Genomic DNA, 21,424 nt, shown 5'->3' on the forward strand with positions numbered 1-21,424 from the left:
GAGTTCCCTCTCTCTCCACGGCAGGATACTGACTAATAATTCTGCCAGCAGCTGCAGTTCTTTTTATTCAACAATAGGTATATACAATACATCCATAACAATATTTTTTAATCTATACCAAAGAGCAACTTCAACTAACCGGCGCCCGCTTCTTATCCATCTTCGATCTACAGCGAAGCGTCGCACACTACCTGATATTCCAACACTCCTTCTTAGTGTGTACGCCTCGCAACTCTACTAGCTCCTCCTAACACCGAGCCTCCCGTCCAGAGCTCCTCTTCGCTGAACAATTCCTCCTGGCCCAATCCGTTGCCCGTACAAATGGCCTCTATCCGACGTTTGCACAGCACCCTGTTGACCAGCTCCTGAATGTTCCGACGCTCCTCTCGGACTCCTGCTGACCAGCCAGCATCCTACCGAACGTTCCAACCTCCTGATGAATTCCGTCCGGCGCTACCCAAGACTTACGTGGCTGATCCATGATCCCACTGCGCCACGCGACTTATGCGGCCGATCCATGATCCCACTGCGATAACGTTGACGGCAATACGATCCCACTAAGATGGAGAACGGGAATCGTTCCTGGGCCCATAACCTGTTAACAAAAACGCCCCAATTAGCGAACGACATTCGCTAGTTGGGGTGAGGTCGTGCCCCAATTAGCGAACGATCACTGTATCTTCAACCGATAAAGCGATAGTGGCCTACGTCGAGTCAAGTACGAGACACTTTAAAGACGACCTCATAGTTGAGGTCGAAATACGTATCTGCAAAGATAACAAAACGTAGTGGAATGAAATGGAAAGTACTAAACTAGTCATAGACGATTAAAATTTAATGTTAGTTGGATAATTAGAGAATACGGACTGATTTACGGCGACTCAGCCCAGCAGGGTAAATTGGCGCAGCATGCCAATGAGGCATGAAGCTTGAGATCCTGGGACTGAGTGAAGTCCGTTGGCCAAACTTTGGAGAACCCAGAACGCCGTCGGGACAAGTTATGCTATACTTTGGTTTACGAGGTGAACACGCTCTCCGGCGGCTTCGCGGAGTTGGCTTCCTACTAAGCAGAGCACTCAGGCACACTCTGCACTTATGAAGTGGGTCACGCGTCCGAAACCTTACTATAATCCAATGTTATGCGCCAACCGATGCTGCCGATCTGCAAGACAAAGAGAACTTCAACAGTCAACTCAATGCCGTCGTAGATAGAATTCCGAAGGGTGATATCAAGATCTGTTTGGGCGACTTCAATGCGAAGATAGGATCCGACAACTCGAACCATGAGCGCATTATGGGACGCCATGGTCTCGGAGAAATGAGCGAAAACGGAGAGCTGTTCGCAGAATTTTGTGGTTATAACGACATGGTGATCGGGGGATCGCTCTTCCGCCATCGACCGGTTCACAAGGTCACGTGGGTCTGGGTCTGGGTGGGTCATGGAAACGGAACCTTCTTGATGTACGAAATAAACGTAGTGCCGATATCGCGTCTGATCATCACCTCATCGGCGAAATACGCCTACGCATTGCGCGGATTCGTCGGCAGGAGGAAAGAGTTGGACGACGATTCAACACACGCCGGTTGGAAGATGCCACGGTGAACCGGTCCTTCGTTGAAGAACTAGAGACGCGTGCTGCAGATATTCCGGAAGGTGGCAGCGTGGAAGACCAATGGACCGCTATCAAGAATGTCTTCATCGCCACCAGCGAGAACAATCTTGGCGATCTGCGCACCCAGAGAAAGCAATGGATCACCGATGAGACCTGGAGGAAGATAGAGGAGCGAAGAGAAGCCAAAGCTGCGATAGAGCGATCAAAATCTAGAGAAGAAAGACGTAGCCCGTCAACGATACTCGGCTCTTAAGGAGGAAGTAAAACGCTCATGTCGACGGGACAAGCGAGCGTGAATGAACTCTTTCGCCGACGAAGGAGAGAGAGCCACAGCAACCGGGAACATTCGTCTCCTCTACGATATCTCACGACGCTTAAGCGGGGCGAAGATGAATGCAACGATGCCTGTGAAAGACGCGAATGATCAGTTATTGACCGACCCAACTGACCAGCTGAAACGCTGGTTCGAGCACTTCGAACAACTTTTTCAAGTGCCAGCTAGGCCATCACCACCTCGGCATGATCTGCCTAGAATCCGACGTATAACACGCGTCAATACTGTGGGGTTTGAGTAAAATACCTTCAGCGTGTGTTTATACATCTCACACCCCAGCGTGTCAATCAGCGAGCAGCAAGCCATGACTCTGCCTCTCGCAGTCAGATCTCCACGGCGTGCAAACGCATCCACGAAGAGTTGCTGTCATAGCTTCGTTCCGGCCATTTAGGGTCACACATTTTGGCGATCCTGCCAGTATATTTTTGAATCCTGACGCTGATTTCAAGAGGTGAGTTGAATTCAAGTATTTAAATTGTGACGAGTGAAATATTTTAGTTTGCAAAATCACAAGGCGCGTCTCGAAGACCGTCGGAAAATGGATTGTGGTTTGCTAAATCACAAGGCGCGTCTCGAAGACCGTCGGAAAAAAAGATTTGTGGTTTGCTAAATCACAAGGCGCGTCTAGAAGACCGTCGGAAAATGATTTGGGGTCTGCTAAATCACAAGACGCGTCTCGAAGACCGTCGGAAAATGGATTGTGGTTTGCTAAATCACAAGGCGCGTCTCGAAGACCGTCGGAAAATGGTTTGTGGTTTGCTAAATCACAAGGCGCGTCTAGAAGACCGTCGGAAAATGGTTTGTGGTTTGCTAAATCACAAGACGCGTCTCGAAGACCGTCGGAAAATGGATTGTGGTTTGCTAAATCACAAGGCGCGTCTAGAAGACCGTCGGAAAATGGTTTGTGGTTTGCTAAATCACAAGACGCGTCTCGAAGACCGTCGGAAAATGGTTTGTGGTTTGCTTAATCACAAGGCGCTTCTAGAAGACCGTCGGAAAATGGTTTGTGGTTTGCTTAATCACAAGACACGTCTCGAAGACCGTCGGAAAATGGTTTGTGGTTTGAAAAATCACAAGACGGGTCTCGATTACCGTCGGGAAATAGATTGTGGTTTGCAAAATCACAAGACGCGTCTCGAAGACCGTCGGGAAATGGTTTGTGGTGGCGCGTCTGAAAGATCGCTAGAAAAACGGTTTGTGATTTGAAGAACCACAAAGCTCGTCTGAGAGACCGTCGGAAAATGGTTTGTGGTTTGCAAAATCACAATGAGCGTCTGGAAGACCGGTGGAAAATGGTTTGTGGTTTAGAAAACTATAAGGTGTGTCTGAAAGGTGGCCGAAAAATGTAATGCAGTCTGTGAAACTACATGGTCCGTGTGGAAGACTAACGGAAAATGTTTTAAAGCCTTGAAAATCTCAAAGTCTTGCGAGAATTGATTTTGGATAAAACAAATTTAGATTTCATGTAGCCACTTGGCGGGATTAGTGTACATGAGACTACCAGTTGAGCTATGATATAACGAAATCTAAGAGACATGGAGATATATTCTGGGATGTTTAAAACTGTTTGGAATGTCAAATATATTATCTGGAAATTTATTTTGGAAAGTATTGAATTAATAGCCATAGCTGGGTTGGATCACATATCTATGACTTTGCAAAATTAATAAGGTTGCCGGATTTCACAAAGCTATTCGGAAGTTCAAATTTATTATGCGTAAGATTAGTTTGGAGTTATTGGCTAGCAGTACAAGTTTACACGTCTATCATTTGGGTATAATATCTCAGATTTTGCGGAATTTAAGATAAATGTCATTTGCAAGGTGTTGCTCGGAAGGTCAACATCAATATCCTGAAATTTAGAATGATGGTGATACATGAAACTAAAATTGGATTAAATGTACGGAGTTGGATTGGATTTGGAATGGATTTGGATTGGATTTGGATTGGATTTGGATTGGATTTGGATTGGATTTGGATTGGATTTGGATTGTAATTGTATTGGATTTTGATTTCAGTTGGATCGGATTGGATTTGGATTGGATTTAAATTGGTTTTGGATTGGATTTTGATTGGATTAGGATTGGATTTAAATTGGATTGGATTGCATTTGGATTAAATTGGATTTGGATTCAGATTAAATTTAAGTTGGATTTAGATTGCATTTGGGTTAGAATCAATTTGAATTGGATTTGATTTTCTTATCTTTATTAAGTTGTTCTTAAAGTAATGAAGTTCAACGCCGCTTAGTTTTGGATTGCATTTGGGTAAGATTTGGAATGTATTTGGAAGGAATTGGAACTTCATTGTATTTGCTAAAATCCCGGATAACAAAATACGGCAATTGGCTTCGTAAATTTGTTGGTCTCTAATCATCCATTCATTTCTTAGATCTTAATTTTAATGCTTGTATTGATTTGTGGCACGAAATAGGAACGAAAGTATCACGTTTTATATTTCGCGACCCACAATTTGAGTAGGTGTGTAGTTTTTTTCTGTGTGTAGTTTTCAAATGGAGATGCTTACCTTCGTTTCATTTAAATAACCCAGAAAAAAACAAGCATTACATCTTATGCTAGAAGATTTTTTTGCGTTTTTAATGAGAGAAGAAGGGAATGTGGGGTTTGAGTAAAATACCTTCAGCGTGTGTTTATACATCTCACACCCCAGCGTGTCAATCAGCGAGCAGCAAGCCATGACTCTGCCTCTCGCAGTCAGATCTCCACGGCGTGCAAACGCATCCACGAAGAGTTGCTGTCATAGCTTCGTTCCGGCCATTTAGGGTCACACAAATACCGAAGCTCCATCACTGCTAGAGATTCAAACAGCCACCCAAAGCATGAAATCGAATAAAGCCCCAGGGGTCGATCGCAAGTCAGCCGAGATGCTCAAAGCTGACCCCATGACATCCGCTCAACTACTACATCGCTTATTTCGTAATATCTGGGACACCGCCACTTTCCCGGTCGGATGCAAGGTATCTTAGTGAAAGTGCCCAAAAAGGGTGACCTGACTGTATGCGATAACTGGCGAGGGATTATGTTGCTGTGTACCGTTCTCAAAGTTCTATGCAAACGTAATTCTACGTTCAATTTGCGGTCGTGTTTTTAATACAACATTCTACTTTTTTTATGATATGTATAATATTGCATCTTTTCACTCATTTGTCAACAACTCTTCTTAAAACATTTTTTATGTATTCAACAACACAACAATTGCCCTAAAAGTAGAAAAGCTGACTGAGCGTCCACAAGAGTAGTCCTGGGAAAATATGTGTTGATACCAGGGTTGTAAATATTCGGCAGCACTGGATGAAGGTGATGTTTTTTTATATCATTTTTTTAATTTTCTTTCTGCTTTGAAATCAACCTCACATTCCCGGAGAGGCAGAAAAGTAAACAACAGAACTCACAGCGCCGCGAAGATGAAATTTACCACAGCAAAATGTACACATTCACCCAGCAAATTGAAAAAATTCACCACGCGTTTTAATGGGCCACTCACAGTCATACGGTATAAGGCGCGAACTGAGCAGCCTGTCAGAGCGACTTGTGAGTGGCTGAATGCGAAATTGAATGGTCGGTGTTGGATATGATTTTTCGGCTGCACCCAGTCGCACACACCACGGCGGCGATGAAGGCGACGGCAGATTATACTGAGATCCATGTTTTTCACTGCATTGACTGTGAAATATTTCTACCCTGGTTGATACTATTCAAATCCAACGCCAAATAGATACAATGCTCATTACAAATCAAATATATTGCGGTTGAATCAGTATTTACATCACATTTTTGTAAAAATCGGGGTACTTGTTCCTAATTTTTCGTTCAAATTCTTCGAGTAAACAAATTGATAATGAAACAAAACAAAAATCAATCCAAGAATAATAAAATTCTGAAGGTAAAACAAAATTAAAACTTAAATCGAATACAGATAAAGAAACATAAGCTAGGATTAAAGAAAATCATACAAAATTAATATTAGTAGACATCCCATCTGAATGCCATGTTTACAAAGTCGTTAAATATGTTTTACGTAAAATTAAATATTAATGGCATTTACTACAGGGCCTTCTCAATTGAAACATTGTTTCGATGGTTTAGTTCTTTTTTTTCGAGCATTCAAAGATGCTTCATTCTCTCCTGTATGTACAAGTTCCACGCCTCGGCAAGCTCCTTTTGCGGAAACTGATCATCACTCTGCTGCAGAAAGTCCTCCAGCAGTTTCATCTGTTCGTCCTTCGGCTTTGATTTGATATCCTCCAAGCGAGTCCTCAAATCGGCGTTCTCTTCGATGGCACTCAGCAAGGGATAGTCTAAAGTGCAACCCAAACATTTGCAATCCAACTGGAATTCTTTTTGAAGCATCTCTCTTCGTTGAGACCTGTTTTTGTAATCAGTGCTTCCGTTGGGACTGAAATTCAAACAAATTATCAAAATTTACTGGCGCAAATTTGGTTGTACTTACAAATAGCATATCAAAATGTGTTCTCCAGCTTTTATGGGTCGCTTAACCAAAAGTATCGATCGTTGATCCTGAACCATGATGCGTTCCGCGTTGGGTGCGCACGAATGGTTGACCATCTGCAGAAGCGGATAATAGCAAGTTAATCCATTAACACTCTGATCGCAAATTCCTTTGGCCAATAAAGTCAGTTTATACAAAATTTCCACCAATACTTTGGCATTATCCATCAAAGGTTCATTCGGAACAGCTGGATTTTCCTCCACAGCTACCTTAAATATTAGCGCCGTCAAAAATTGTGTCACACCTCTCCCAGTAGGATCAGACTCCGTTTCTGGTTCACTATTCGCCAAAACATGCAAATGCAGCTGATTAGTCAAATCCAATTCCAAAGGATTCCTGTAGGACTTCAGACCCTTTTGGTAACTCTCTAGAAATCCGTGAATATTTTTGACTAAATCATCGATCACCATCCAAAATAATCTCAGCGTGAGTTGAAACATTCGAGTCGGTTTGGGACCTCGAAAGAGCTTCTCCAAATCCTCACCAATCAAGCATTCGAATTTATGATACCTTTTGTAGGCCTCATCCCTGCATAGTTCGGAACAATACATAACCGATACGCACGACCGACAGGCAATTAAATCCAACCCATTGCTGTTTCCACATTGGCTGCATCTATTATAAATTTCTTCCGGTTCAACCACCACCAGCGACGGAAACGTCTCCGCCAAGGCTATTTCGCCCACGTTTAGATCCTTCTTCGATGTTAAACTTCTGCCATATTCCTTCGATTCTATAATCTCCAAATCATATCTTGTCTCATTTTCATCCACTTGCTCAGCACTTGCACCATTCGAATTACTCGTTAGCGCCTCCAAGCACTTCCTCTTCCGTTCCTCCAGTTTTGCCATCTTCTCTGCCGGATATCCGTGAGCTTTCGCCTGTTCAACATTTGCCAAACATCTTCTGAAATCACCAGACTTGTAATAGATTGCCGATCGATTTCCGAACCCCATTCCTGTTTCTTCCGAGTCCTCCGTCGCCCAACAAATTCCCTCGTTATACATCCGCAAAACTTTCTTTGTCTCGCCAGGGTTCTTCCGGTAGAACTCGTTCGCTTGTTCCCGTAGCTTTCTGGCTTTGCCATCATCTTTAACTTGTCCGGTCGCAGTAGTGGGAAAGGGCCACGTTTCCCGACGGAACTCTCGCCACACTTGTTCCGGCGTTTCGGCTGGTCGTCCCTGGCGCGAGATAATCCATGATGTGGCGAGCCCGAACGATGGGCACGCCAGCTGCTGAACAATTTCCGGTCGAATCATCTCTTAAAAAGTGTTGGGGCTTGTTTGAAGTGTAAAGTTTTCCGTATTACGCCAGAACTTTGTGAGGAACTTTGAACAAAACCAACGATCCGCAGGTTTCAAGCGTTTCAAGTTAAATTTATGAAGTGATTGATGACGAATAAAAAATAATGATAAATAATGATGAGAGAAATAAAAATGCTATGGGAAAACAAAACAAAACTATAAATACACTGTGAAAAATTTTCCAAAGCAAGATTTTTTTATGTACAGGTATATGGGGGCACACTTCAAGACAAAATTTTCAAAACGACTTATCTGCTTTTGTAAACAAAGATTCAAACGACGATTTGACGAATCTGATAGCTCTCCCACGCAAACCAACACCACCAATAGGTAGGTGAAGGTTTCCGCTACCTGTTCTTCTGCCTTCTGAAGGAAGGTCGTGTGATATGTGCCATCACAAATATTGCCCTCCGCTCGCTTTCAAATCGACTTCTATAAAAACATTCTTCATGCCTGCCGTATCCTAACGGAACTATCAATTCTATACTTTCGCCTCTAATTCTATCATGAACATGTACGTCCAAGTTATCTGTGGTCCAAGTTTGGAAGATGATATTAGCATTTCCATATCATTGTAAATCGTTTAACTTCACGTAGAAGTAAAACACACGAAATCATTAATTTAGTGAAAATGTATGTTTCCAAAAATCTTGTGTGCAGTGCCCTATTGTCTTTATCGACAAAATATTATAATATCTCGCGCTTAGTTTCATTGGGGCGTAACTGTATAGATCGACTTCTCTTAATCGATTTTACATTTTGTTAATAACTCAATATGTTCAAAAGCTACCGATGAACCACCCTAATTCTGAACACGGTTGCAAGTGTTCAGAATTAGGGTGGTTCAAAAAATCGATTTTACTCCACAACGCTCATCTGATTCTGTATCATATTCTGAGTGTCCTTCGAAAATTTGAGCTCATTTGGATTAAAGCTGAATTAGCACAAGCCGTTTCAAGTTTGCATGCAAATTAGTATGGGGAAATTTATTTTTTTATTATACTGATTATGGCGCTTTCTCATTAAGCGCTTCAGGTTAAAAAAAAACCTACAGCCTTGGCGGAGACGTTTCCATCGCTGTTAAACCGGAAGAAATTTATGATAGATGCAGCCAATGTGGAAACAGCAATAGTTTGGATTTAATTGCCTGTCGGTCGTGCGTATCGGTTATGTACTGTTCCGAACTATGCAGGGATGAAGCCTTTCGAAGCTCTTTCGAGGTCCCAATCCGACTCGAATGTTTCAACTCACGCTGAGATTATTTTGGATGGTGATCGATGATTTAGTCAAAAATATTCACGGATTTCTAGAGAGTTACCAAAAGGGTCTGAAGTCCTACAGGAATATTCAGGGTCTGTCTCATTTGGAGAACTAAACTTAAAAGTGACAGTTTGAAAATTAGCAAACAATCCGGTAATAAGAATGGATGGTGCTACCCAGCTATTCGATCGATGCAAAATGATTCGATATCTGTCAAACATAATCTTCCTCTGCGAGCAGGGTTATTCGATAATTATTGAAATGTCACTTTTAAGTTTAATTATCCAAATGAGACAGACCCTAAGTTGCTGATGAAGTGAATTCAAGCCTTTTTATATACCACATTGATCAAAATGATCGGACCGATTGGTGCAGTTGACCTCCACAAAAGTCAAATCAGACACTAATCCGCAGGCAAGCCGGCGGTCATTACTGCTCGCGTGAAACTGGATACTTTGACAACAACTATATTAACTATAGGGCACTGCACGGACTGCTTTGTCTCTTTCTCGCTGCAAATAAATTAGAAAACAACAAGACCAGTAAATGTCAAAATTTATGAAGAACGAAAGAGAAGAAGATCTTTCCGTGCAGTGCCCTATTGTTGTAACGGTTTGAAGTCCGGTTTGATAATACGGGAATATCCGCCGGACTGACTCGGAAAACTACAGTAACCCCCCGCTTATCCGGACCTCGTTAATCCGACGACTCGTTAGTCCGGATCTCGCTAATTCGGAATTTTCCGGATTAAAAAGTATCAACACCCATTTAAACACATTATGCTGTCAGTTTTCAAATTTGTGCTGTGATTTTGTTTTGATTCATTTGTACACGTAAAAAAATAACCTTATATGTTATGGCAAAAAACCATTCGAAAATACTTATACTCTTCATTATGCCACCTAATGAATGATCCCATATCAAAAAGCTAATAACATTCATAAGTTAATGAAAAGTATAAGTTTCCGAATGTATGTGACTAATGCGATGTATAAGTTTTTTCTTATACATGTCATTAAGCGCCTGCTTTGGCAAAAAAGTATTAGAAATATTAATAATAAACAACATTAAATTTTTTTACGTGTATGGATTTGACAGTCGGATTAACGAGAGAAACCCCGGTAGTCCGGCCATATATTTGTCGGATCAGCGGGGGTATACTGTATTAAGATGAGACAGATGCCGACCTTCAAGCGATGAGGAACTCACAGGCAGTTCTAGTTCCCGCCCTAGGAAGAGCCTTTTAAATAAAAAAAAAGTATATCCGCCGGACTATAGTTGCAATGCTAACTGCAGGGATGCTCACAATCGGTAAAACAGGTAAAATCTAAACTGTCATTTCTAGACTAACATTTGAAAAGGGCGTAACAGCCAAAATTTATTCCTTCTTATTCTTTGTCCACATATAGAGCTATATATATAGACGAAGAATCAGAAGGAATAAATTTTGGCTGTTACGCCCTTTTCAAATGTTGGTCTAGTTTTTGTCAGCATCTGTTGTGCGCATCAAAGTGCATGTTTATCTTTCCTGTTTTAGGCAATAAGCTTTCAAATTACTGGATTTTAATTAAAAATCTCTGGAAAAAGTACGTGATTTGTATAAAAAGTTGAAGTTCAGCTGATTTCCGATATGGACTACGATCATTTGATTGCTAATTTGTAAGTATATCATGAAAAACTGACAATTTTGTGCTGTTATTGGGACTGTGAATTGGAAATATGTGAAGGACGCCTTCACATATTGAGGGAAGAGAGTCGGGTCGGGTACAGCACTTTTTCAATAGTTCGCATCTAATGGTGAATGAGGTTATATAAATCTGTGAGTGAATTAAGGGATTTATATTGTGTTTAACAGATGGCACTAAGAAATCAAATTTCGAATATAATTTCATATATGATATTAAATTATTAAAATTAGTATTTTAATGTGGTAGGCGTGACGAATCTTATTCATAAAGTTCTTCGCTTCTTAATAGATAATTATATTTTTATATCTTTTGTAATGATAATTTTTATTTTAATAAAGGGGTCTTATAGACGAATCCAAGTAAAAATAGGAAGTCACACGACTGTGATGTACTTAAGAACTTTTCCGTATCGTACATCAATCAGGTTTTAATAACATTTTGCCTAAAATTTATTATAAACATTTTAAAATTATCTTCCTATGCTGTGCTTTAGGATATGTCATATTTTCTTATATTTGAACTCGTCTATTGAAAAATATAGTACCTGAATATTGTACATAACATGGCTATTTTGTTGAAATTTACAAATCTGATCATGTACATTTTTATAAGACTATTATGGAAGTATACATTTATTAGAACTTAGTTTTCACATTTCTCGCGAACAAAAGTGTTGTTTTTTTATCATTCTATAATACGATAAAAAAGAACACTAAAACTAATTTAAAAGTGATTGAAACTAAAATAGGAATGATATGCTGGTTCTGATAGTGCATATCTCATATCCTTGATTGCGGATTAAAAGCCATTTAGATCTATTCTATGTATTCTATGTACATATGTCCATTGTTTTGTTTTGAAAAGTAGGTTTTTAATTTTCAATACAATGCTCATCTCTTTCTAAATCGTGGTAATATATTTTTTATTCTTGATGACCGTCTTTTAATGTCCTTTACAGTGTTTTGATTCACATCCATTTTAATATAAAATGTGGTTGTTATGGAAAAAGTTCGATAAAATTAAATTTTACTTCAGTCAAACGTGTCTGTCAATAGTGTTGATCAAGTAGTGGAAGTATATTAACTCGTCATTTTGACCTGTTCTATTACTTATTTAAGGGATCTTTCCACATGCCGATCAATTTGTCGTTTGTGTCTGGGGACAAGTGGAAGAATGGAGGACCTATTTTTCAATAAAACGGATGAGATGCTGAGCGAAAAAATATTCCAATGTACTGCGATTCAGGTAAAATAGCATAAAAAATTGGTTGAATATTTTTATTAGAAGCGATTTTTTGATTTTAGATGGTGCCGGCGAACGGAATAATTTCATCTATCTGCTCCAAGTGCAGACTGAGACTGACTGAGTTATACAAATTTCGCGAGCAATGCCAGAGGTGCGAGGAAATATTCCAGAGTAAGGTTGAAAAGATGGAAAATGTGACTATTGAGGTAGTGCCGGACATTTTCGGATTGCATAGTGACGAAGAAAATGAAGACAGTTGCATCAACACGGGATCTGTCGACATCAAGGACGAACCTGGAGTCTGGAATGAGAATGGAATGGATTACGAGGATGCCATGGAAGTCAATGGAGGGGCATATTTAGTTAAGCCAATGGCAAGGGATGAGGACGAGGATGATTTAGCCGACAAAGATGGCTATAATGACGAAACACTTGACAAATCTCAGGAAATATCTGCCGATTTAGACCTTAGTACGCTAACGGTATACATCAAGGACAGGAAACACTGGCAGTGTCCCTACTGTGAAAAGTATTTCAAGCAATCTGGTAACTTAAAGGCACACATCAATACTCATACCGGACATAAACCATTTAGATGCGACCTGTGTCATCGATCTTTCGCCCAGAAAAGTAATCTGAACTACCACATGAAAGCTTCGCATGATCCCCAGCGACCGTTCAAGTGCAATGAATGCGATAAAGCATTCTCCTCGATGGATGAGATGGTGACTCATCTGAAGAGCAAACACACGCAACGGACGGAGTCTCAACGTTCCATTCCTTGGAAGAAACACCATTGTCCATACTGCGGTAGAGGTTTCGCGCAAAGCTTCAATCTTAAATTGCATATTAACACCCATACCGGCGAGAGGCCCTACAAATGCGACATCTGCGGGAAAACGTTCACTCAGCGAAGCAATCTGAATGTACACATCAATAAGACTCATAAGGAAAATGAAAAACAACTGAAGCAACAGCCAGAACAAATTTTATCCTGAAGGGAAATTTAGCACAGATAAAGGAATCAGGCTGCCATTACTAGCATTTAACAAATACAGTGTTTCTTTAGGTTAGATAGTTTCAATGCGCTGTGTTCTTTCAAGAGGTCCTCAGGTAGAATTCTTTCAGACACTATTAAATATTCGTATAAGATGTTCATAGTACCGATTAAATGAGTCACGATCGTTCGATTAAAAAATATTAGGTACCGGGGTATGGTCGACGATAAAAGCTTTCATTGCATGATTCTTGACGCTTTATTACCGTGCATTTAGGTATCTTTCAACCCAGTACTTCACTGTTCATTACTAATCTGCACGGCTTGCCTCGAAGTTTAAGTTTTTAAGCCTAATTAGAAGGACAAACGAAAGAAACATGCAACTGTAAATGAATTATTGCACTCAGGTATGGTATTTCTAAAATTTTGAATATGGAAGCTTTTGTAACTGTTTTAGAGTTTACTCAATTTTAAATTAAAGTTTGTAATACTTTTCTGTTTTGTATGTCTTTATTTGTACTTTTTTTCAAAGCCGATTGCATGAGAAATTTATTTGATAAAAATAAAAAAGATAGGTATAACAACTTACAACCACATGGATCTGTTTTATATCGCATCTACTTAATTCTAATGTTGAAAGAATATCCGTCATAATAATGTTTTCAGTTTGATTTCTAAAAAATATACCTGCCATAACATCAGTGTTGACCATGTAAAATAGTTGAATGGATCGTTGCCGTAACCGTCTTAATGAAAGATCTATAAAGATATTAATTATTAAAAATTATTAAATTAAAAATTTATTAAAAATTTTCATCTTTATAGGGTTTCTTACCCCATTCCCGGCCTAACATGCATACGACTGCATTATTTAATTGATATTTATGACAGGAAGCAACTTTTCCTGAATTTCGTGGGCCGTGCAATACTGCAAAGGGGTTCACTTCTGCTTAAAAATAGCTTTTCTTGGTAAACATCGTTTGAAAAAGCTTTCATTCGATTTAAATTAACGATGTCCAGCACTCATTTCAGTCATAGCGATTGCATATCTGGCCCACTTCCAAACCAGTTCCCGGCCTAAGCAAAATTTCGCTCAATCTCTCAACATCTTACTCTCATTCTCTCTCGGGACGGTAGAAAATGGGACGTAAACAAAAATATGCACGTTCAACGGCGACATGATGCCAGATGGTATTCTTCTTCTTCTTCTTCTTATTGGCATTACATCCCCCACTGGGACATTGCCGCCTCGCAGCTTAGTGTTCAATAAGCACTTCCACAGTTATTAACTGCGAGGTTTCTAAGCCGAGTTACCATTTCTGCATTCGTATATCATGAGGCTAACACGATGATACTTTTATGCCCAGGGAAGTCGAGACAATTTCCAATCCGTACCGGGAATCGAACCCAGCCATCCTCTGCATGGTATTGCTTTGTAGCCGCGCATCTTACCGCACGGCTAAGGAGGGCCCCCATGGTATTATTTATAATAATTTTTATTTGGTTGAAAAGATATATTCACTCATCCAAATTACTTCCAAACGTCTAAAAACTATTTTTTTTTTCACTTTTTAAAATCGAGAGAATTATCATGATAGCGTCAACGTATTAGATAGTTTTCCTATGAACGACGAAGGATTTTTTTCATACTAAAAAAGACTCCTGACCTTTTGGCAGCACGGTGCGGCTAGAAGTTCTTATGCCGAGGTGAATTTTTGTTCGGTTTAGAATTATTGTGTGGTGATTAACAGCTTCAAGCAATGATTGTATCGAGAACTGTAACGATTTTCAGGTACCGTGCACGCACCCAACTTTGCGCAGCTCCTAACTTTGCGCATTTTGCGGTTATTTTGTAATAGAATGTGTTTAAATTGAATTTCGAAATATTATTATAACTTAATTGTCAGCACAATATACGTGTTATCATAACAGTGCATGCGTTTTTTCGCTGTTAAATGACACATTTTTCATTTTAGTAGTCGAAACTTGTACTGAAAACAGTGAAAATAACCAAAATGGCGTGTTCTTAGCACAAATGACAAGTGACGGTCTACCCGAAAAACTGTATTTTTTGTAAATTTTTACAATCGCTGACAACTGATTACACATGGACTAGATAATTATACTATTGTTGACGCCATCTCATGAGAATTTGGTTTGTTATTTACATTTTTTGTTAAAATATATGATGCGCAATGTTAGGAACATTTTTTCAATACAGTGCACCTAATTTTGCGCACAATTCGTATTTCTTCGATATTTTCAACATTTATGATATACCTCATCGGAATAGGGTTTACGCAAAAAATAACTTTTTTTGCTGTGGCCAGTGTACATAAATGAGGCTGTACATATGTACACCAACAGACGTAAAAACATACTAAGTATGTCGAATCATAAGAAAATAATGCTGGGCATCCTCATATTCTCAAATATGCCTACAAATGGAATGAACATGAATTGTAATAGTAGTATTAGCTGAAAAAATAAAATTTTGATGAAAAATTGTATGATAGACGCTTGCATCGTGTTGGAAATTTTCCAAGTTATGTGCGCAAAGTTAGGCATATAATAAGGGGTCTGCTTTGAAGTTCAATTTACTTTTTTTTTCAAATTTTTGTACCAAATTTAGTTCTCAAACAATAATATGATAATAATACTACAGCATGGAACCTATTTCAGGCAAATAGCTGCTTTCTGTAAGTTTTACGAGTTGATTCAATTTTGCATTTCCTTAACTGCGCAAAGTATGGTGCGTGCACGGTAGTTGTTTATATGAAAATACCGTTTTGTAAAAGTGGAAAGAACCACTCCGGCTCAATGGTGTAGCAACGGAGAGCGAATGTTCGGAATCTACATTTTTGTTTTCTATAATTGGACCAATTAGGAGTGAAATAAATGGTTGGAAAATATTGAGTATTGTGCGAAATAAATGGGAGACTTTTTTAAATTATCAATCATAAACCTACGGCTTCTAAAAAGTATAAATCCTTAGTTTGCTGTGCAGTGAGCCGGAAATCGGGTCCATAGGCCCAAGTAGTGATTTACCCTATGGATTGCCATGCTTCTCGAAACCTCCTTCTTTCTCTGGAAGCGTGACGTACTTTATGATTTGAATGGAACTGGTATTAAGCCTTATTTGAGATACTGATGGGTTTAATATGAGTCAAAATCGAAGTAGGGACACGGCAGGTTCGTCAGAGTCTCGAAAACCAATAAAAGTGACGCTTTTAACAAGCCTGGTAGCGGGTCACTTTTTAGTGACTTGGTCACTTTTTTCGGGCTAGTCACTAAAAAGTCTCTTTTTTCGACCTCAAGTCACTAAAGTCACTTTTTCTCGCAAAAAGTCACTATTTTCAACTATTTTGAAACTATTGACTAAGATTTTTTTTATAAAGCTTTATGTATCCATTGGAAGATGTTTTGTTTATGGCGGAAATGAAATTACGGATCTTGGAAAAATGACCACTCAGAAACATCGCCAGCCATTTATTTTAATTTGTTGCTCCAATTGGCATATCACCAGTAGCTAATTGAAGGTGTTTTATGTCACAGTTTATAAATTGGTATACAGTCATGCAAGCAGGAGACCTGTCGATTTAGTTTTTTTTTAACTAAAACTTTATGCAATAGGGGAAGGTGGGAAGACTTGATTCCTTGGGAGACTTGATTGTCCACTGTTTTACCAAGCACCCTTATTCTTGTTTACGTACGAATGCGCTTTCGAACGAAAGCTGATGTGCATTCTCGTTTACGCCAGCAAAATCAAATGAGGCAGGGATTCGAACGAACTGCATTCGTTCAAAAGTTTCGTTAGTCCGTAAACTCGTCCGTAAACAAGAATAGGGGTGAAGAACCAAACTGCCCATGATCGCATATTTGTTACACTCGCATTTTTGTTCATTTTGTAAAAAGCATGTGAATCGTTCAGAATGCTCAATTGGATCTAATCCCACAACAGTAAAATAGGATTTACTATCTTGCTTATCTGTGGTAAGCTGAAAATTATTGATTTTGTGGGGAGAATTTACAAAATCAACCGAAATGCATATGTTACATATATGCGATCATGGGCAGTAAAGTTGTATTGTTATAGCGTATTTTTATAATAGATCCTCTATGATCGTTATGTGGCGAGTTATTTTTTTTTAATTGAAACTTGTTTACTCTATTATTTACTGTGTTTTGTTCCTCCAGAAAATAATTTTTGTGGCCACGCAAAATTAGAACAACTTCTTCCAATAATGACCAAATGCTATCATTTTTTCACAGAACAAATCCATAAATATGCTAAATAATCTTCACTGATAAAAATGCCACCATTCCACCACAATTTCAGGATATTTGAATTTTGAGTTGTTGCCTCAATTTGAGGAGACTTTATCCCTCATTAGGCATCCATATACAAAATTGTCTAAAAAATTCAAGAAAATATAATTTGTTCTCAAGCGGCTTTTTTGTAGATTTTGACAGATGTAATGAAGGGTTTGCTCTGAACAAATATTTATTGAGTAGATATCATAGAAAGGCGATCAAGTCTCCCCAATTTTGAAAATTGCATGCGCTGCCGAATTCCATAGCAAAAATCGTTTATGAATATGCACATCAAGTCGAAAAATCTGCGTATTTTGAAGTAAAAATATTTAAAAATTCAGAGAGCATGGTCCTCATTACAAGTAGGAGGTCAAGCGTTCAATCCCAGGCTCGTTGAACATGAATCTTCATAATTTTTGTATCGTTTTTTACCAAAACTGTTCCTGTCGCAGATTAGGCAGCTAATCCAATGATCGTAATTTTCACTTATTTTCACCAGAAGCGAATGCTCATTCACGCAAATATTCGCCGAGAAATAATTTTCAGGAAAGAAAAACAGGTGTTAAGAGTGATAATCATATTTCGATCACTTCCAGTGGCGTAAAAATTTGATTTGCTTGCAGACTACTCATAATTTTGAGTTGTCCTGCTTTTTTACTGATATTGAGTAAAATTTCCGTGGGGTTAGAAGAGCGGGCAATAATTTTACTTAGTCACTGAGTAGATACAAGTTACCGAGTACGATTTTAATTCTTCTTCTGAGCTCGTTCTAAAAAAAAAGAGTGGTGAGTGATAGATAACAATTAATTGCATATTATTCGGCAACTCGGCCGTACGATAGATGTTTTCCGGCACAAATTACGAAAAAAATATTCTCCTTCGACCCAAAAACGCTTGATTTCGTCTCATCGAACTTGCAATTGAAATTGGAAGTCACTATTTGGTCACTTTTTCTGCAACTGAAAGTCAATATTTGGTCCCTTTTTTCGTCAGCTTTGGTCACTAAAGTCACTATTTTGAGTGGCTTCGGTCACTACCAGCCCTGTTTTTAGTAAAACTCATACGTACCAAATCGTAGGCTCAGGAGAAACGTTCTGCTATAGTGGAGTTCTAGCAAATGTACGTTGCTTTCGTTGGTTTTAGCCCCTACGACGATGGACGGAAATACCTGCCGTGTCCCTACCGAAGTCCAATAGTGTTTCTAATCGTGAACTGTTAGTCCTTAACTCATTACGGCCGGAGTGTAACTAAAGCTTGCTGAGCATTCCCAAGAGCTGTCCTATTTATAGGGCGCTGCGATAATATGGGTGAGGTTCCTCGACCTTTAATATTTTATAAAATTAAAAAAAAAGGTAATCGTGAGTTAATTGACTTAAACTCTTTTAAATCATATATTCAGTGTTGTAATAGTAACATACAAAAAACAGTTCTAATAAAAACTATTGTTCTTTTTAGGGATCTTACAAGATGTCGATCAATTTGCCGATTGTGCTTGGTGACTAACAAAAAGATGGAGGACGTGTTTTTCAATAAATCTGACGAGAATTTGAATGAGAAAATTTTCGAATGTTTTACCGTTAAGGTAATCTAAAAACAAAACAAATGCATGCCATTTCATTCTTAAATATTTTGTTCTTATGTTGCAGCTAATGCCAGCTTATGGGATAACCTCTTCGATTTGTTCAAAATGTAAGCAAATGCTGACAGAGGTGTGCAGGTTTCGTGAGCAGTGCATAAAGTGCGAGGAAATTTTTCAAAGTAAAGTACAAACGTTGCACAACGAAACTATCGAGGTTGTACCGGATATTTTCGGATTATACGATGACGATGAACACGACGAAAGTTTGGTTGACAGGAAGTCAAAAGAAGAATCAGATTGGATTGGAGTTGATTTCGAAGAAGAGATGGCTGTCAATGGAGGAGCGTTTTTGATTAGGGTTGATCAAGATGTGGAAAATGAAGCCTCTGTTGAAAATCGGGATATCAATGATGAATTTGATAATGGAGATGGACTGGCATTTGGCGAAATGGATTTTAATCTGCTTTCGCATCTGAAATCTGACGAATCAGAGATACCCATCAAAACTGGCACCAGACGTAGACCGTACAAATGCAACCTTTGCCATCGATCTTTCGGAAAGAAAGGCTTACTCGAAAATCACATGAAGACGTTACACGACCCAAAACGCCCGTTTAAATGCAACCAATGCGACCGAACATTCGCCAAGGTAGATCAGATGAGAAAACATGAGAAGACCATGCACCCACAGCGGAAAGAATCGTCTCGTGCTAATTCACCAAAAAATCACAAATGTCGCTATTGTGGTAGGCATTTCTCTCAGCATTCCCAGCTCAAGTTGCACGAGAATACTCACACCGGCGAGAGGCCTTTTGGATGCGACTTTTGCGCGAAAACGTTCACCCAGAAAGGAAATCTCAATGTGCACATCAACAAGACTCACAAGGGTAAAGTTTAGAGACTGATCGAGATTCATGTTAAATAAAAGTGAAACATGTTCAGAAAATGGAAGCAGTATTTAAGTTCCATATTTTTTTCATAGAAAAAAAAAGTTGTGTTGAATTGTTCCAAAGTGTGTGTTTGCTTTTTTTTTTAAACAAAAATTACATGAAAACATAAAAATGTAGTACAAACCTGACTCTCTATAGAGTTAAATTTCAATCCGTTTTACTTTTTGCCTTTCTCGTATACTAAGTATACGGTAAAGGCTATATGATCGCTCCAAAAACAAACTTTTTATAGAAGGCCCGGAGACCCATAGTGTTATATACCAATCGACTCAGTTCGACGAATTGAGGTGATGTCTGTGTGTGTGTGTGTGTGTGTGTGTGTGTGTGTGTGTGTGTGTGTGTGTGTGTGTGTGTGTGTGTGCGCAAAACTACTAAAAAAATGTCACTCATTTTTCGGGTACTTATCCTTAACCGATTTGCTCGCAATAAGTTGCATTCGACGCAGAATCCTGTCCCATTGTTTCCTATTTGAAATTGGCCAGATCGGACTATGGGATCGAAAGTTATGGCCAAAATACAAATTCATACGAAAAAATCGCGTAAAAAATGTCACTCATTTTTCGGGAACTTATCCTCAACCGATTTGCTCGCATTAAGTTGCATTCGACGCAGAATCCTGTCCCATTGTTTCCTATTTGAAATTGGCCAGATCGGACTATGGAATCGGAAGTTATGGCCAAAATACAAATTCATACGAAAAAACCGCGTAAAAAATGTCACTCATTTTTCGGGCATTTATCCTCAACCGATTTGCTCGCAACAAGTTGCATTCGACGCAGAATCCTGTCCCATTGTTTCCTATTTGAAATTGGCCAGATCGGACTATGGGATCGAGAGTTATGGAAAAAATTCAAATTCATACGAAAAAATCGTGTAAAAAATGTCACTCATTTTTCGGGCACTTATCCTCAACCGATTTACTCGCAACAAGTTGCATTCGACGCAGAATCCTGTCCCATTGTTTTCTATTTAAAATTGGCCAGATCGGACTATGGGATCGAGAGTTATGGCCAAAATACAAATTCATACGAAAATATCGCGTGAAAAATGTCACTCATTTTTCGGGAACTTATCCTCAACCGATTTCCTTGCAACAAGTTGCAATCGACGCAGAACCCTGTCCCATTGTTTTCTATTTGAAATTGGCCAGATCGAACTATGGGATCGAAAGTTATGGCCAAAATACAAATTCATACAAAAAATCGCGTAAAAATTGACACTCATTTCTTGGGCACTTATCCTTAGCCGATTTTCTCGCAACGACGCAGAATCCTGTCCTATTGTTTCCTATTGCAAATTGGCCATATCGGACTGTGGGATCGAAAGTTATGGCCAAAATACAAATTCATACGAAAAAATCGCGTAAAAAATGTCGCTCATTTCTCGGGCACTTATCCTCAACCGATTTGCTCGCAACAAGTTGCATTCGACGCAGAATTCTGTCCCATTATTTCCTATTTGAAATTGGCCAGATCGGACTATGGGATCGAAAGTTATGGCCAAAATACAAATTCATACAAAAAATCGCGTAAAAAATGTCACTCATTTCTCGGGCACTTATCCTTAACCGATTTTCTCGCAACAAGTTGCATTCGACGCAGAATCCTGTC

General features: G+C 39.1%; 2 protein-coding genes across 2 annotated transcripts; one reads left to right on the top strand and one right to left on the bottom strand.

Annotated features, from left to right (window-relative positions):
• Positions 1-5,683: 5,683 nt before the first annotated feature.
• Positions 5,684-7,945, bottom strand: LOC134223985 (uncharacterized). Its single transcript, XM_062703208.1, has 2 exons — positions 6,418-7,945; positions 5,684-6,363 (listed from the first exon to the last, which is right to left on the bottom strand). Exons 1-2 carry the CDS (start codon positions 7,734-7,736, stop codon positions 6,072-6,074), a joined length of 1,611 nt encoding a protein of 536 aa, XP_062559192.1. The 5' UTR covers positions 7,737-7,945; the 3' UTR covers positions 5,684-6,071.
• Positions 7,946-10,525: 2,580 nt separating this feature from the next.
• On the top strand, positions 10,526-19,893 carry LOC134222999 (zinc finger protein 665-like). The gene is made up of 5 exons (XM_062702138.1): positions 10,526-10,700; positions 11,848-11,974; positions 12,034-12,965; positions 18,741-18,867; positions 18,932-19,893. Exons 1-5 carry the CDS (start codon positions 10,672-10,674, stop codon positions 19,760-19,762), a joined length of 2,046 nt encoding a protein of 681 aa, XP_062558122.1. The 5' UTR covers positions 10,526-10,671; the 3' UTR covers positions 19,763-19,893.
• Positions 19,894-21,424: the final 1,531 nt, after the last annotated feature.

Source organism: Armigeres subalbatus, chromosome 3 (genome assembly GCF_024139115.2).
Source record: "Armigeres subalbatus isolate Guangzhou_Male chromosome 3, GZ_Asu_2, whole genome shotgun sequence".
Taxonomy (NCBI): domain Eukaryota; kingdom Metazoa; phylum Arthropoda; class Insecta; order Diptera; family Culicidae; genus Armigeres; species Armigeres subalbatus.